The sequence below is a fragment of the Cydia amplana genome, chromosome 7, assembly GCF_948474715.1.
Source record: "Cydia amplana chromosome 7, ilCydAmpl1.1, whole genome shotgun sequence".
Lineage (NCBI taxonomy): Eukaryota > Metazoa > Arthropoda > Insecta > Lepidoptera > Tortricidae > Cydia > Cydia amplana.
This window is the reverse complement of record NC_086075.1, coordinates 116105-135727: the sequence shown is the minus strand read 5'-3', so window position 1 is coordinate 135727 and position 19623 is coordinate 116105. Positions and strand designations below refer to the sequence as shown.

The 19623-nt window shown below is 39.2% G+C and overlaps 1 protein-coding gene across 1 annotated transcript; it reads right to left on the bottom strand.

The window, feature by feature from the left end:
- Positions 1 to 16675: 16675 nt before the first annotated feature.
- On the bottom strand, positions 16676 to 18297 carry LOC134649716 (uncharacterized). Its single transcript, XM_063504547.1, has 3 exons — positions 18162 to 18297; positions 17794 to 17883; positions 16676 to 17676 (listed from the first exon to the last, which is right to left on the bottom strand). The coding sequence occupies exons 1-3, from the start codon at positions 18295 to 18297 to the stop codon at positions 16676 to 16678; spliced, it is 1227 nt and encodes a 408-aa protein (XP_063360617.1).
- Positions 18298 to 19623: the final 1326 nt, after the last annotated feature.

Sequence of the window (19623 nt, the reverse complement as noted above, 5' to 3'; positions counted from 1 at the left end):
ACAGCCAAACAGATGATCAGCACTTATTATTATAATGTTGGTACCGCGACTATTTAGGTGTCTCAAATAGGTTGGCGTATTTTCAGCAGAAAAATACACTTCTATTTTTTTTTAAGGCGGTAAAGTAAATCTTTTTAATGGTTTTACTTTTTTCTGTGAAAATTAGAACATTGCTTCTGTAAAATATTTCTATTTCTTGCACAATTTTTGAGAAAAGCACTATATATGACTCGGCTGGAAGGCTACTTGCTGGCTTCGGATTCAATTAAACGGACTCCCAAGGTCGTCCGTTTAAAACGAATCCTCAGCCAGCAAGTAGCTACTTCCGAACCTCGACAATAATGTACTATTACTCTGTTATCAATAATGGTAATAATTATCCAGAGAGGAAAACGGGAACTACGTTTGTGTGGAAAGGCGGCTTCGGACCGGTCGTCCCCTTTCGTTTTAAATATCAATTCGTAAACCTCATTGCAAAGACATAAGGTCTACCAGCGATCAATTATGTAAATATGTACATATGTAGGTATGTGTGTACTACAATGAAGTAGCAGTAAATATCGGCGATCTCGTGAAGCGAGGACGTAGTAATCGTACTATGACGTCACGTCACGGGCGCCGCCGCGTCTCGTGGGCCTCTGAGTCCGTTGCCCTTCCATCTACTACATAAGTATTGTTTATGGACCTGAAGTTTGAATGAAGCTGATGTATGCCTATAAGAGCTTAATAAAGAAACAGTTACATTTGTGACAAGAAAAGAGCGTACTTAATAACTGCCTCACCTACGCTATACAAATATACGCTGTTCCTAAGACTCAAGTCTCATAACCAAAACCCGTTTCTCAAATTAGGAAATGTCAATCACTGTATCTTAAACATATCGTTATCGTATGTTGGTGATGACTAAAAGATATCTAATAGATGTCTATTTCAAAATCCGAATCTGGCCCATTGTCATATCCCGATACGTCACTACCGCCCCGTTCGTGTGATGAGCGCGGGGGGGGGGGGGCGGAGTGAGGGGCAGGGGTGATTAATGCTCGCCGGATTATTGCCGACACGACTTGTGTCGACTCTTTTGTGTCTGCAGGGAATCAAATCTAAATCACATATGTAAGTACGTTATTAATCTCGTGCACCGGTTTTTTTTTTGTATGTCGGTTGGTAGCAAACATGCCATACGGCTTGTCTGATGGTAAGCGGTTGCAGCAGTATTATTATCTCAGTAGTATCACTGACGCTTTGCCGATCCGATATAAACCTAAGTATACAAGGATGAAGTGTGTCTCTGTACACATTAGACATGTTAGGCGTAATTTATGTGCAGATCTCTACTAGCCGACTTGTCCATGTATGTACATATATACAGCGAGCTTCAGAAGTGCATGTATCTAATAATTCATTCATAAAGTGGATATGTATTTTTGCAGGTGTGTGTACAAGACGAAATGACAGTTCCCAGTGGACCATAGTAAGTACACATGTAATAAACTTAAAATTCAAGAGGCTCCCGGCGAGTGGTGTAGAGTGTAGAGCTTGCTTGAATATTGATTGAAGTCTCGTGCTGATAATAATCGTAAACTGATTGCGGCGCATACGGCGGCAGCAAGGGAGTTCGTGTCGTAGGGACAATACGCGCCTTCACTAGGTAGCTTTTACAGTCTGCATTAAAATTGCAAGGAACATGAGACGGTTTACCGCCAACATCGAGAAACGTTATCTGCTCTCTATCGCTCTTGCATATTCGAGCGAAAGAGAGCAGATAAAGTAATTTTGATTTTCGCAGTGGGGCGTCAGTCGGATCCGGACTGAAAAGTCTGGTTAGCAACATACTCTAGTTAAATCTGGCTTGCAAGCTTAATCTGTCAGCTCCCACGGCTCATATATGAGCCAGAACGCTTATGGTGACGTCATATCGTGGGATTCGACAGGTTAACCCGCACTCATCAACACATATGTGAACACTGAACAGATATGAGCGTAAACACATTGCCGGAGCGGCGTTCATTTTAAAGTTGGTTTAATATCTCTACTTTAATAATTGCGCTTTTCCTGGTGAAAAATACCATCAGTGATGCGACGAAAAGAGGTCTGCTCAGAGGATATTTTCAGCATATTTAATATAACAGTGTATTCATTTCAATTGCTTTAATATCTACATAATAACGTAGGTACGTATTACCCCTACGTCGGTTAGGTACATGTGTTGTGTGCAAAGCGCAAAGATATTGTTTGATAGATTTCTAAACGTAGCGTAGCTGATAAAGCTCCTCTCAACAAAGCGAGACAAGTTTCCATCCAACGCAACGTTAGCGTCGTTAGATCACTTTAGAGAAACAAAATAATTCACTCACTTAGGACTTGGTGCTTTTACTGTTAATTATCAAGTCGAGACACCCCTAGTGCCGTTGGTGTGAAAGGCCTAAAGGGACACGTGGTGAAAACTCGCTGGCTAGGCGTCGCTGGGCTTCATGGGCCCCAAGAGGCCACGCGTGATTGCGCGAGTAATTGTCTGCATAATGACCGCACGCGGGCAGCTCGGGCGGGGTTCCTACTGCTAGTACTGCTGCCAGTTGATAGCCGAGCGAACTTGCGAACTAGCGTCACGTGATCTCGACGGGTTCCGTCTATTTGGCTTAACTTCCGTGACCCGAAACGCATCTGGCATAACTTATTTGGCAGAACTGTTTTTCGACGAATGTTAAATTTGCAGAAAGCTTCAGTTTGTATAATATACAATAGCCCGAATGATTGCGAGTCCGAATTTTAAATGGACTTTTATTATCTTGGCCGACTTTTGATACGAATAATTTTATTTTGCATTTGTTCAATTGTCCGAAACGTTATTGGCATAATCTGTTTAGCATAATAGGTTTCAGGCGAATGTTTACATTGCAGAAAATTTATTTCGATTCCCTCTATTTGGCATAACTTCTATGACCTGAAACGCATCTGTCATAAGATACATTTGGTAGAACTGTTTTTGCACGAATGTTAAAATTAAAGAAAGCGTCAGTTTACAATCGATTAAAGCGTCAGTTTGTATAATCCAAGTATAATTTATTTAAAAATGCATAAAAATATGTGGCTGATTGACTCATCAACGCAGAGCCAAAACAACAAAGCTATATATAAAGTTGAAATTTGTACATCGGCCTACATTTATAATGTGTAAAAAATATTGTTATATTATTGTATTTTGGAAACTTTGGGTTCTCGAACATATTATTGGCATTTTGGATGTATACATATTTTTAGCACACAAAATACGAATCGGAGCACCCCACTATCCACGTGGTCTTGTCTGTCCTACCCCTAGAGTGTATGTAAAAAGCCGGAGGCGCGGAGGGGATTGATACGCAAGGGCAGAGGAGCTGCTTTTCCCGTAGCGCCGGAGCAGATCTGATGCGGAGTCCGATAAAAAAATGTTGCCAGAAAAGTGGGTTAGGTTAGGTTAGAACTGCGACCCCCACGAAAACGAGCTGTTGCCAGAAAAGTGGGTTAGGTTAGGTTAGAACTGCGACCCCACGTTAACAAAAAATGATATGAATTATTGGGTTGAATTTCCACATGGTCATTCGGCGAAATGAAATTATGACAAAATATAGAATTTCGAAACATTCGGCAAATTAAATTCGGTCAAAAAATATTCGGCCTACAAACATTTATGAGTCTTGCAAGTATGCAAAACCTTTCTATGCCACAAGATTTTATGCTTGTAGTACTTTATGCTTAATAGCGAGTTATGCAAAAATAAATTATTACAAATTATATTATGCGAAATGAAACAGATATCAGGTCTCGATTCGGACATTAACTTTATTAAATTGTACAACGGGACTTAATTGCGTATCTAAGTTTTTAAGATTTACCTCCGACGTTTCGAGGACGGCGTTGTCCCCGTGGTCTCGAAGAAGACTGGCTTAAGTTGACATCAGCATCTTCTAACCGCGCGAGTTTTTCGAACTACCCGCACTTGGTCTTGTTTATCCGCTTGAATGTTTTGCGCACTAGGCCACTATTAACTTTATGCCAAAACATACTTCGATCAATAAAAATTATGCGTAGAGTACGTATGCGCAACTATCCAGTACCAAGTAAGTTTATGCTAACTGTATATGTTATGCCTAAAGTCATTATGCAGAATATAATTATTACAAAAAAAATTATGCCAAAGATAGGGGAACCCTGGGAATAATTGAACAGACGAGAGCGAGCGCCGCCGTGTGACGCGACGCGACGCGGGACGCTGTGTGACGCGACGCGACGCGGGACGCCGTTACTCCGAGACGCGATTAAAGAATCTTGTGGGAAGGATGCGGGAGTTTAAGGTTACATGCAGGCTGACTACTTCGTATCTCACCAGGACACCATATTACATATAATATCACACCATAACAACTAGTTTGTCTAAAGGTGACATTGGGATGGTTCTTGCAACGGCGCTGACGCTGTTACAGTGCTAATGCTGCAGCAATGAGGCTTGTGGTGTCACTCTCAATTTCTTTAATAAATTAAGTTATTGTCGCGATTAGAGATTTAGGACGCTCAATCTGTCACTCATATTATCCAAGAGAGAGCGAGAGACAAACCCGCGTCAACGGTGCATGCAGTACCTATCTGGGGGCACGGCAGTGTCCCCGCCAAGTCGAGCAAAACAAAGAGGCACGGCCGCACCATCCTTTTCTCGAAGCGATTCAGGCCATTTTCGACGTCCTGTAATTTTGTGCTGGCTGAAGCTAGAACCCTGAATTTTCAGTGACATATAGGGCTTAACATGCTTTAGATATATTCTCAAAAACATTAAATTTGAACTTGTAGTTTAAGAATTATTGTACGTCAAAGTTCCTTAGTTCCGACACTGACACACTCACTCACTCATTCACTCACCGATCATCATTCTCGATCTCATACTTCTAACATACCCAACAAGTTTCAAATTTTAAACATAAGTAGTTTTCAGCTTATCAAGCCATAGAAAACCTAGAAATATTGCAATATGAGTCACGTTTTAAATATCTAAGAACTGCATAAGTAAGTTTGTAATCCCATATAAATATATGCTATTACAAAGTTACTGTTGCAGTTCCTACAAATAGTAGGTAAAGTAAAGGTACACTACGATGTATGATGTGAGTATGAATGAAGATGTGTTTAGTTATGATATGTGTACACATAGTATGGGTATGAGTACCCGAAAAGAGGGACTGCCTACAAAAAGAGATGAGATCCCATCAAAAACATTACATGTAAAAAGGTGCAAGTCTCGCAACGCTTCTACTACAAAAAAGTTTTGAGATGTAATGCTAATGTGAAACCAAGTCGGTTATTTTAATCAGTGCCAGGGCACCCCCTATCAAACCCCTATAAAACCGTATCAATAAGATATCTTTAATTTGTAATACATATAATGACTTGGCAATCGCACATAATGCTTTACTCGTACCGTACTCGTAAATATGTGTAATGCTCAAACTGCAATTAGCGCTAGCGTTATGTTCAATTAGAATTATATTTAATAGGTGACGATGATCCTTATGTCATTATGCAGCCGTGCGATGGCCAAGTCATTATATGTATTACAAATTAAAGATATCTTATTGATACGGTTTTAACACCCTCTGGCACTGATTAAAATAACCGACTTGGTTTCACATTAGCATTACATCTCAAAACTTTTTTGTAGTAGAAGCGTTGCGAGACTTGCACCTTTTTACATGTAATGTTTTTAATGGGATTGTTTTATTGTTAAAGGCCTATCGAATGATGCTATGTGCTACACGTTGATTATTACTTGCGGTTACATGCATGCAGTGCCTCCCTCTACATCTACATATATAATAGGTTCCTGAATAAATCTAATTTTCGAGTAAAATGGGTGTGACAGACGCACAGACGGATATTGCGAAACTAATATTTAAGGATTCTGTTTTTGCTATTTTGGCTACGGAACCCTTAATGAAAAAAACCGGCCAAGTGCGAGTCGGACTCGCGCACGGAGGGTTCCGCACCATCAACAAAAAATAGAGCAAAACAAGCAAAAAAACGGTCACCCATCCAAGTACTGACCCCGCCCGACGTTGCTTAACTTCGGTCAAAAATTACGTTTGTTGTATGGGAGCCCCACTTAAATCTTTGTTTTTATTCTGTTTTTAGTATTTGTTGTTATAGCGGCAACAGAAATACATCATCTGTGAAAATTTCAACTGTCTAGCTATCACGGTTCGTGAGATACAGCCTGGTGACAGACGGACGGACGGACAGCGGAGTCTTAGTAATAGGGTCCCGGTTTTACCCTTTGGGTACGGAACCCTAAAAAGACGGTCGGAAAGTAATAAATATGCCTCCTGTGTCCCATTGGCAATAAAAGGGTTAATAGATACCTAACGGAATACCGAATAGCACTTATACTCAGTTATACTGGCTCTCTTGTATGTTGGCCTTTTCTGTCGGCAAGCTATGGAAGGACACTCCAGGTTCCAGGACATACATAGGTAGGTACAACACACATATATACCTAGGTACTCACAGCAACACCGGCTTAATTGCCCCGCGGCTCCTTTTCCCGCGACCAAATTAACTAGGCGACTGTCCCGCAGATAATTAAACCCGGAACCTGAATTATTTTCTTTGTTTCAACTGTTGGCGCTACGGGGAAATTAAACAACACAACACCGGTGTTTTCTACAGTCTTTTATAGGGCACCTGTACGTGGCCACTGCGATATCATTAGTCAACTCCAGTACAGTTGAGACAAATATTATGGCCAGCACTTTGCTAAACAGACTCACGGTATTTAAAATACATAGTACATAGTGCAAAGAGGGGGGTAGGTAAGTGAAATATTGGTAACGAGGGCATTATTAATTCACGGCAGCGAGTTATAGCTTTTTTTACAATGTGCCTAATATTTTGTTCAAGTGTGATGAACAAAATATTAGGCAAATGTAAAATATTACTTATGGCCCAAGTGGTTCGCAAGAGTCACTAGTATATTTACGGACTGGCCACAACCGCCCTGTAGTTGGGTCGTACAGAAGCTCACCTGAGCTCGTGCCGGTATAACATGAAATGCGGATGGAGCCAGAGGTAATGTACCTAAGGAAACTTAAAAACGGCTAGATGTCGGAAAGGTCGGCAACGCGCATGTAACACCTCTGGAGTTGCAGGCGTCCATAGGCTACGGTGACTGCTTACCATCAGGCGGCCCGTATGCTTGTTTGCCACCTATGTGGTATAAAAAAATAAAGATGTACTATATTATCTGGTCGATCAAGCTATTGAAACTTTAAAGAAGTTTCTAAATAAAAGAAACAGTTATTCACCCATTGGAGCAACGAGAGTTCCGAGCGGAGCGGACGGCAGGGCAGCCGCCGTGAATCAGCTAGAGCAGTTTGTTTTCAGCGAGTGGCAGCTCGCGAGTGCCATTCTAATGGAAACACATGTTATTGATATGACATTATTCTCTATACATCGCGCTTACAACACACCTTAATATAACAGACCAGAAGCCCGATTTTGATTTAACCCTTTATTAAGGTTTTCATTTTATTCTTATACGGCCTTGATCACTCACGCTGATTGGTGCATGCAAAATGAAGTGAATGTCGGGCGTGATCATCAAGGTCGAAACAAAACCACTTCAAAACCATAACAAATTGTTACATTTGAGATCGACCCCTCGTTACTTAAGTAACTTACTCGTTACTGTATCTGATACAGGCAGACTACGCTCAATCATTGGATATAGTATAGGACTTCCGTAAAGTAATGAATTGTTGCAGTTGGCAGAGCATGGGCTAGTGATCCAGTGTCGCGAGTTCAAGTCACAACCGAGACAGTGAATTTTTCCTCTTTTAATTTATTATTAAACATTAGTACCTAATTAATTGTTCTTCGGATGTTGAAAAACTCCACTAAGAAAAGATTTTACCCCTAAAGAGATGAAAACGGGGTTGAGAGTGTTAAACAACTTCTACTACGCCTCTGTCGAAGTTTTGGGTCGAGACTATCATATCAATATCAAATCTACAGCATATTTTAAAAATGTGAATGCCGCTCACTCGCTCCGACCCACCCGCAAGGAATACTTAGCAGTATCGTATCCACACCAATGAATAAATGCAATAAATACAGTAACAGTGGCGGCGCTCTGAAAGCAATCTCCGAGCTAGCGGCTTAAAGGCAATCAAAAAGTTTCTTTCGGCGCTGGGCGCAGAGCGTGCTGCTACACTATACGAATTCGTACCTACGTACCTATGTAAAGAATTGAAGTGATACTCTCGATTAGTCTCGATTAGAATTTATCTATTATACCGTACCATGGTACCGTGGACGCAGTTACTGGCCATAATGATCAAACCTTATTGCTGAGGGATTAGGTCGGCCAGAGGCCGGCTCAGCTGTTACTAGGAAGTACCTACTTGGAACTTTACCAATACAATTTAATTAAACTTTTAGATTGATGTCCAGGGTGCTTAAAAATAAATTCAATAATACAACAAAATAAGGAGTCGTATTCTGGTTATAACAACAAGTTATGCATTTGATCTGGATTAAAGTTCATTTATATCAAATAAATAAATTTATTTATTACTTAATTATTATTATTTTGTTTTTAATTTAGAACCTTTTATTATTCAATAAAATTTCTAAATCAAATTATGAATACCTATGTACCTACATTATAATGTACACAGCTTCGCTAGGTTTCTGCGTTGCCGATAGTTTGATACCGATACCGCCCACGGGAGTGTGGACTGTCTCTTCCGAAAATCGTTTTTAGGGTTCCGTAGCCAAATGGCAAACAACGGAACCCTTATAGATTCGTCATGTCTGTCTGTCTGTCTGTCTGTCCGCCCGTCTGTCCGTCTGTCTGTCCGTCCGTATGTCACAGCCACTTTTTTCCGAAACTATAAGAACTATACTGTTGAAACTTGGTAAGTAGATGTATTCTGTGAACCGCATTAAGATTTTCATACAATAATAGAAAAAAAAAATTGGGGGTTCCCCATACTGTGAACTGAAACTCAAATTTTCTTCTTTCATCAAACCCATACGTGTGGGGTATCTATGGATAGGTCTTCAAAAATGATATTGAGGTTTCTAATATCATTTTTTTCTAAACTGAATAGTTTGCGCGAGAGACACTTCCAAAGTGGTAAAATGTGTGTCCCCCCCCCTGTAACTTCTAAAATAACAGAATGATAAAACTAAAAAAAATATATGATGTACATTACCATGTAAACTTCCACCGAAAATTGGTTTGAACGGGATCTAGTAAGTAGTTTTTTTAATACGTCATAAATCGCCTAAATACGGAACCCTTCATGGGCGAGTCCGACTCGCACTTGGCCGCTTTTTTCCAGATTGCTATTTTTGCCATTCGCAATTTTTACCATTTTACTTTTTCACGATAGCTTCCTTTTCCGAAAACATATTTAACCATTCGCATATTTTCTCATTATTTTAATTTTCCATTAGCTTATATTTCTTATCTATAGGTTTTCTAACCATCAGTGCGGAAAACAATAATATGTCACTGTGATCTTGATCACAAAATCCGATGTTATCCACAAAACTAACAACCCCCGGGGGGAAATATAACACAAAAACAGTAAATAATTAGTAATATTAGACAACATTAATAATATATTACAACATTAGTAATATTATATGTATTATGCATGCTGTGTTCACCTGTAATTGGTGGCGCAATTATAATTTAATAGTACGCAAGTGTGTTAGTGTATAAGTTGTTGTTGCCACTGTTGGTGAACCTTAATAAAAATAAAATAAAACATTACAGCTTAGAGGCATGAGTCTCCAGGTTTCCACGGTTAATACCTTATGTTTAAAGATGTAAAACGTCCCCATTGGTCTGAGAAATAGTATTTTATGCAACCGTTGTTTAAGAGAGGTCAAAAAAGGTGAGTGGCATGAGTAACATTTTGAGGCGAAGCCAAAAATTGTTAATAAAGACACCACGAGTATTTTTTGACTCAGTTAAACAACGTTGCGTACTTACAATACTTTTTCTACGACCAAGCACTTACTTTGAAATAAAATTGTAAATTTAACAATTATTTTTCATGTCATCAAGTGGACTTCTACCTACGGTATCTACCTATTTTTATTTTAGTCACTTCTTTGGCTATCACTGATATTTCTTCCGACGTAGATACTAAGTTTTCGTCTTTATCCATTTTAACTTGAAAGACACACTGTTCTTTAACACAATAGTTAAGATTTTAATTTTTATACGACAACCACAATACTTAACCACATTCAAGAAGTAGCAAAGAATGGAGGGTACGGGCGGGAAGATAATGAATGAATGAATGAAATTAAAAAAAAAGCATGTCTATGGTTCACTCGTTTGTCAGAGATGACATTTAAAATAAGGTTGGCAACACTGTATTTCATACAATATTTTTTAAGTGGTCATTACACGAAGTATCGAAAAAGTGCCAAAAAGATACTGCGTATATGCACAAATGCTTCTTTGGGAAATAGACTAAAGACTTGTCTCGACAACTATAAGGTAGGCTTTTAAAGATGTGTGCACGACCCTTTAAATGACAAATAAAAGTACGGGAGTAGAAAAAATAACAAAATATAATATGATTTAGAGGTGTAAAGGCTCTCCAAAGTGTCAAAAATATAAAAATGAATTGATAATGATGACATAAAAACAATGTCGGCCAGTTTACTGTAACTTTGATTTTAAACAAATAAAACCAACAACAAATAGAGTCTGTGCGGAAAGAGAAGAGTCGTAGAATGTATTGGGCCCCATACATTCTACGACTCTTCTCTTTCCGACTCTATCAAACATTTCCCACTACCCACTATGAATAAAAAACTGGTACCTAGTTAAATTCGAAAAATAACTCATTAAATTGTATACCGTGCCAATGACACTTACGGTTATTGTGAGTGTAGCTGCAACAGTTGATGGGAGGCTCGTAAGTGCTGGTGAACAGTGTATGTCTGTGTGCACTCAGTGTGCGATGCACGCGCCGCAAATAGCGCAATCGATGCGCCGCCGCCGCGCCATGCAGGAATAGCCGCGGACGCCGCCGCCGCGCCGGGGCCCGCGCGGGGCCGCCGGCCGCGGAGATACTGTCTTTTCCGGAAATCGTTTTTCCCAGATTGCGATTTTTACCATTCGCAATTTTTACCATTTTATTTTTTCTCAATAGCTTCCTTTCCCGAAAGCATTCCTAACAGTAAAAATAGCGAATGGCAAAAATAGCAATCTGGAAAAAACGATTTTCGTAAGAGACAGTACACACTCATTTTATTAAGTACTTCTGTGTTTATTCGTTATAATTGTGCAACCTTAACGTTAGAATCCTGCTTTGCCCCTCACAAGCTACATCGTTTCGTAGCTTAATACTTTCACACTAAAATCTGACAAATCACAGCAATATCTCAAAAATATCATCAAACGAGATATCAAAACTGCGTCTCATATCTGTCCTGTAGTCGTCGCTGGGCCGTTGTTCCCGATGTCGCGGATGACTGTAACGGGCGGGTGCGGGGGCGAAGGGCGCGGCAGTGGGAGGGGGTGATGAATGACGGCGGGATTTATTGATATAGCTTATTGCGTCCAGTGCGACGCGGCCCGATTATCGCGCGCGCCCCATTTCACGCGCGCCGGCCGCGCCGCGGGACGGACGGCCCGACACGAATGGTACAATTGTACGACGACGCTACCCATTTGGTAAAAAGGCTCTAGTAAGGTTGATTGTTAATAAATAAGGACCTAACTAAATAACAAAGGAGCATTAGGCAGAAGCAAAATATTATCTAGGTAGAAGTAAACCTAAAACAGCAATGGCGCCCAACGAGGGACCTACACGCGCATAACAACAGGTACCTACTGTAAATTAGATAATAAAGTCATGTTTAAGTGTTGATACTAGATTAGCAGTAGAGTGGTAAACGTCAATAGTAATGACTGTATGTATCTTATTTAGAACTGTTGCCGCTGTGGCAAGGTTCAAAGTGGGCCATTCGAAATTGCTACCTACCTACAGTTAATAAATGTTGGTGACCGATGTGCTTTGTGCCAAGACACCTGCCCAGCCGGCCATTAGTACCGCCCCCCCCCCCTCGTACCCCTCTCGCGGGAGGAGGCGTCACGGCTCCTGCAGGCTTAGTCATTTAATTTAAACTTTGTAATTTATTGGGACTTTTATTATCATCGGTGATTTATCGTTCCTTTGACGCAACAGTAAACAGCCCCGAATATTCAAAAGATGGTCTCATCTCAGTGCCAATTGGATTTAAGTCTCATTGTGTCCTTCCCGCACTAATTTATACCTAAGTGCGATATGAACATTATAAATATGAATTTAAAAAAATTGTATATGCCTGCATAATTAACATAGTGTGGATAGCCACAAAGTTATGAAAGCATACCATACCGATTGCAACGCCGTACCACCGGCGCGGCGTATACCTACGTAGCGTAGCGCCTATAAGTAAGTTCTTTTAACAAAGCGTTTTACTTGTTCTTACATAAGGCACATGAATTGGCGTGAGCGAGACGTACCGTAACTAAATGCCATCATTTAGATATCATTCTGATCTCAGTGTACGTTCGAATTGGCCTCATAATTTTATATCAGTTTGAATGCATTTTTGTAATACCTTCTGGAGGCATATTCAGATCTTCCATGAAAAGGTGCCTTTCGCTAGTTTCGCTTACACTCATAAGCAATTAAATCGATATACAATTTCTGAAATCTGAATAGGTCCGACTTCAGTCGTATTTTTTATTTTATACCAGGAATATTTTCAGGAATATGAAATTGTAATCATATATTATGTTTTACGTAATACCTCTGCACTCCCAAAACGTATATTATGTACGACCAGTTTAAATGTACCAAATACCAACCACCTCAAAATATTGTATGAAGGGAAAATAACACTAAGAACAAAACTTTATACAGGGTGACACTTAAGACGTAATACAAAATATGTTTTTCGAACTCATTTTCCTGTTGTTATAAGCCCCTGCTAGGTCTCCTGTTGTTACAGTAATCATTAACATTAACATCATTGGTTTAATTTTATCTCTAATTTTTAGGCTCAGTATGGTTACCCTACCTACTTAAAATGGAAAAAAAGTTTGTAACCACTTTCGTAGTAAACACTTACCTTTTTTGATTATTTCGACCGATAATTTATGAATAAAATGCAGTTTGACACATTATTGAAATCGCTTGTCATAACAAATTTTGGTTAGCCTGTCATTCAATTCAATTCAATTTATTTATTTGCTTGCACATACACAGTTGTCATGGTTACATGTCATAGGGGTATTATTGAATGATCAAACGAACTTACCATAAGTGAAGTTCGATCATAATTATCTTGTCTTCGTCGAAGAGATTTAAAAATATTATGTTTTACTAATGTAGTTATGTCCAGAGCAACTTGCGAACCTACTCGCACCAGTATTTTAGCGCTGAAGGAGGGTAAAAAGGAAAAAACTTCTCGATACCTACCCGCAACGCTACCTTATATAAGGTCTGCCAGCAGCTAGCGACCTCATTATTTTCAGAGTATACCGTAAGCATTGATTTTGAGGGGCCCAGAAAGGGAGGGAGGGTTTTAAATCTCTTCGACGAAGACAAGATAATTATGATCGAACTTCACTTATGGTAAGTTCGTTTGATCATTCAATTATCTTGTCTTCGTCTCTTAGATTTAAAAATATTATGTTTTACTAATGTAGATGTTCAGAGAGTAAAAATCAATGCTGCAAAATCAAAGGTATAGCGACAGGTATATAAATTATAATAAAAAACATGTATAGTCACATGATATTTATTCTAAATTAACATATAATCGACAAATAGCTTTTACTTAATTAAGGATTATTAATAACCGGTCTATTATAAAAATTTGCAAAAACAGCTGATTGGTTAGACCAGCCAGCTGCTTTTCTGATCACCTCAATGCTAATGCCAGCCCGTGAGGCTGCGGAGGTTGTGGCATGGCGCGTCGAATGAGCGCCAAAAATGCTAGTATCAATGCCACTCTCCTGGAGGACCTGTTTAATCCAGCGACCGATTGTTTGTGATGAAACAGGTCTGTAAGGCTTCTTATGGGTGAGTATGAGTTTGTCTTCATTCGACCTATAGGCTGCAGTAACTGCAATATATTTTTGTAACGTAGCCGCCGGGCATATGCCTGGCCTTTGATTAAAAAATGGTAACTCTATTACTGGTTGTGCTCGCCCAATTCCCGATGTTTTAATTAAATCAGTTATGATAATTACAACCTTATCGCTGTAAAATTTAATATTTGAGATTCTAATCAAAGATAAAGTTTGGGTCCTTTGAGCAGTAGCCAAAGCAAGAAGCATAACCAGTTTTTTACTTAACTTCTCTAAATCAATTGTATCATTTGATAAAGAATCTAAATAATCTAATACCGTACTAGGATTCCATGTTACACTGTAACGAGGGAAAGATGGCCTTAATTTAAAAACACCTCGAAAGAACCTTCTAACATTCTCGTTTTGACTTATATTATTAGATGAGATCAAAGACACAGCGGATCTATGATTATTTAGCGTACCATAGCTTGATCCGCTTTCAAAACATTTAGACAGGAAATCTAGCAATGATGGAGTTCTAACATCAAAAAAATCAACCTTATTTTCTTCACAATATTGCCACCAGAGCTTGAGACTAGAAGAGTACTGTGACTTGGTACCTTGTGTTACTGAGGAAAGTAAGACATTTAAGGCAGACTCTGGTACCCCTTTTTTGATAAAGCTTTCCCTGATAACACGCTCGCTGCCAGGGTAAGGTGTCGGTGCAGCGGGTGGGTTAATCTGAAAGCAGATGAAAGGAGATATTTATTCGGAGAAAAGAATTCTACTTCACCCATACTTAATGTCTTAAAAAGAGGATACCAGGGTTGCGACGGCCAGTAAGGAACGATAACTATACCAGTGGCGTTATCCGTAACGATTTTATTTAAAGTTTTTAAGATAAGTGCAAACGGTGGAAATGCATAGAAGAAAAAAGGTTTCCAATTAATAGTAAATGCGTCAATATTATACGCGTACGGATCTCTTTTCCAAGATATATATTTAGGGCATTTAGCATTTATGCGGGACGCAAATAAATCAATTTCTGGTCGACCAAACTTCTGGATAACCTTAATGAAAGCTTTGTCCTGCAATTGCCATTCGCCGTCAATGTTAATTTTCCTAGACTCACTATCTGCTTCAATATTTAATGAAGATTTAATATAAGATGCAAAAATAAAGATCCTTCTTTCCTCGCACCACTTCCATATCATATTAGCCACATAATTAAGGTGTGGATATTGCACGCCACCCATTCTATTAATATACGATATGGCGGTGGTATTATCAACGCGAAGGAGTATATTACAATTAGCTTTATCCTCAGCAAATGATTTTAAACCGAAATAGACTGCTAACAGTTCCAGATAGTTAATGTGATTTTTACGTTCTATATCAGTCCATTGACCTCCGGTTTTCTCACCATCCGAGGCAGCACCCCACCCGGTAGTGGATGCATCGGTAAATATTTCTTGTATATAGTTATACTTTTGAATAGGGTTAAAGGCTGTCAAAATGTTATTTTTCCACCACCGTAAATCATCACGCACACTATCTGGAACTGCCATAAACTTATCGTAATCATCATTAGATTTAAGTAAAGCCAAATATTTTGCTCTCTCCATTGACTTAGTGTAAAGCCAACCATATGTGATTGCCGGGCATGCAGCTGTAAGTGTGCCTAGAAAGCTTGCGAAGTCACGAATACGAATGTTTTTAGTATTTAACAATTTATTTGTGCGTTCTAAAATATTGTTCCGTTTTTTTTGTGGTAATTTTAAACACATCATTTTAGAATCTAGAACAAAACCTAAATATGTACTTTCTTTTTCCGGAATCAAATTGCTTTTAGTATAGTTAATAATGAATCCTAACTTTTCTAGGCATTCAATAGTATGGTTAGCATTTTTTAAACAATCTTCTTTAGTATGTCCTATACAAAGTATATCATCGAGATATCTTACAGACTGAAAACCTAATGTTCTTAAATATGCCGCGACCGGTTGTAATATTTTGTAAAAATATACGGAGCTGAAGAGAGCCCGAATGGGAGAGCCATAAATTCATATATCTTATCCATAAAAGAGAAACGTAAAAATTTTCTATGAGACTGGTGAATAGGCAATAACAAATATGCTTCTTTCAAATCGATATTTATCATATAGCATTCTTCTGTAATAAGCTTTGTCGCTGTTCTGATATCTTCCATTTTAAAATGTTCAGTGTGAACATATTTATTTAATTTTTTAAGGTTTAAAATAAACCTCATACTTCCGTCACTTTTTGGAACAAGGAAGATATCAGACAGAAACTGGCCCGGTTCGGGTTGACACTCTTTTATTGCATTAATATTAGTTAAATGTAATAGTTCTTTTTCAATCAGCGATCTGTCAGAGATGGAAAAATACTTCTTAGGGTAACTTTTAGGATCTTGTTTAGGTATTGTTATAAAGGGAATTTTGTAACCTTGTATCGTATTTAGAATAAATTTATCATTAGTTATGGACTCCCACGCATTTAAAAAATATTTTAAACGACCAGCATGTACCTGTGAGTCTATGTTTGTGGCTGGTTGGCTGACGGGCGCGCTGCCTGCGCCGCTTGTCGCCTCGGTGGCGGAGGCGCCGGCGGCGGATGCTGCGTCTGTCGCCGGAATGCCGTGTTGTGGGCTGGGGGCGCTCGGCGCCTGGGCTGGTAGTACGAGTATCCTCGGAGCCCACCGCCGCGGCCGGGATACGGCAGCTGGCCGCCTCGCTGTAGGCGTGGGCGTGACGGTGGGGGCCTCCAGTTTAAACCGGAACTTGAAGCAGATGCTGTGGGTGCTGCTTGAATCAACTGCCCAGTTTTCTTGATGCCGCGGGAGCTTTTAACTAAATCGCCAAGCTTTTCGCCAAATAAAAAGCTATCCCTTTTCCTATCTTTGAAAGGGTCAATGAGCGATTTGTCAACCAGTGGAATTACGACAGACCGACGAGTTTCAGTTTCGGCGAAGTGAGCGTCGGCAACTAATTTTCCGACGTCGCTTAGCGTACGTATAGCTTCAGCTATATTAGGCTCCTTTTTCAAAAGGGAGTTCATAGCCTTGCCTAGACCTGAAAGGGCTTTTCCAATCTGCTGTTGTTTGGCAAGAATCCTATTATCTCTATTTCTAGATGCCTCGGTCAGCATGGCGGCTATTTCCGGATTCAGAGTTGGGGCTTTTGAAAAAGGTACGTTTTTTGGAAATAAGTATTTTTTATGCAATTCTTCCTTTGCTTCTTTTTTTAGCCCATTCAAAAGGATGTGCTGAAAATGTTTAGCAATATCTTCGTGAATGTTGTCGCCCCACTCAACAGTGTCTGGCTCAAACTCGCCTAAGGCTCGTAATAAATCGGGATCAAAATCCTCGGTGACAACGGTGATCTCGTCATTGGTATTTGTTTCGGCAGGAACTAAATCCTTTTGCACGTCTGCATTGCTAGGCGCCGAATTTTCTGCTTCGGCATGAACTTCTGCGGTACATTGGACCACGTGACTAGCAGGGGCAGCTAATATAGCAGATTCCGTTTCCAATTTATCTGGAAATTTATAAATAAGCATTTAGCAGAATAAACGCATGTAATTCACACACGAGTGATTAACTAACAGAGCCGTAATAGACAAAAAATATGGCTATAGAAAAAAGGTATATCTACCTTCAATTGCATCATCGTAAATGTACTCGTCATATTGCGCAGCGGAACCTGCAGGCTCATAACACGTGTCTCGTTCGTATTCTTCATGATCTGTAAAATGCCATAATAATATTAAAAACCTGTGGTTAATCACGTATATTCAAACGTTTAAGTACCTACGCAACAAAACATGGAGGTACTTTTGTTTTACAAATAAAATTTGTACTTTCCACTACAAATGCAGTGAAGGAAAAAATTGCTACGGGTTAATATCTCGTATTAACTCTGAGCAGAAAAGGGCTGTTGGCCAATATCGCGTATTGGCTCGAAGCGAAAAAACATTAAATAATGGCATATTTTATCACAACGAACGAATCACTTGAACTTACCTTCAATTATATCATGTTCATCGTCCGAGTAAACAACACGGTGAACGTTCTGTTTTTCTTTTAACTTTGCCTGGTATTTTTTTATTCTTCTGCGCCATTTGTCCTCTTCCGCCTCGTCCCTTTTACGCTTAGGCATCGTACCTAACACTTTAACAACTCGTAGAACTTATTCTAATACTAGGTGCGAATGCCGCGCGCGCACGAACAATAATGAGGTCGCTAGCTGCTGGCAGACCTTATATAAGGTAGCGTTGCGGGTAGGTATCGAGAAGTTTTTTCCTTTTTACCCTCCTTCAGCGCTAAAATACTGGTGCGAGTAGGTTCGCAAGTTGCTCTGGACATAACTACATTAGTAAAACATAATATTTTTAAATCTAAGAGACGAAGACAAGATAATAGGTACTTATTGTAGCTATTGTGTACATGCATGTATGGTCTACCACAATATGGCATGCAAAATCTTAGATTAACTTAAATTAAAATAATAATCTAATTACAATTAAAATGTCAAGTTATCAAAATATTCCTTCAGATTATAATATGGTCTTATTAGTAGAAATGATTTTAATTTTTTGGAAAAGTCAATAATATTATCACATTGTCTAATGTCCTCATTTAAAAAATTATACATTTTAATTCCCATGTATTCCAGACTCCTTTTGAAAAGTATATAATTTTTAGATTCTGGTAATTGTATGTCAAATTTATGTCTTAATCTAGGATGTCTATTTTTGTTTTTACATGCAAATCGGGTCTTATTTTTATAAACAAAAATACAGACTAAGTATATGTAAAGTGATGTCACTGTCAATATGTTATGCTTCACAAACAGAGGATGGCAATGTTCAAGTCGCTTTGCCTTATCAACATACCTCACAGCCTTTTTTTGTAAAAGTAAAACACATTTCACATGGACACTGTTACCATACCTCAAGGCCATATCTCATTAGGCTTTCAAAATATGCAAAATAGACTGTTTTAAGCGCAGACGAGCTAAATATTTTAGAGAGGCTTTTCAGTGTGTAACAGGCGGAGGCTAATTTTTTTCTTAGAAGTTCTATATGAATCATTGTAGCGAACTCGTTTTATTAAATGAATAATGCCCCCCCCCCCATATCTTTTTACAAATATCCAGCGAGTTGTCATGGCAGAAATGTACTTTAAATCGCGGAGTACGGTGCGGACGCAAGCACTTTTTCACGAACGGTGCAGAGTGCCCAATTCCAACACGGCAATTGATCAACTCCTACATACTCGAACAAAATCTGAGAGACCATGGGCAATTTACAGTCCCAGTTCATGTCCAACGTAAAGGTCGACGCCCAAGATACTCGGAGGCGTTTCGAACACAGGTGCTTAGGTATTTTATCCGACACCCAGAAGCCACAAAATCTGTATTTTCAACAAGATGGGGCTCCAGCACATTTTTCTTTGCGGGTACGAAATTGCCTTGACCAAACTT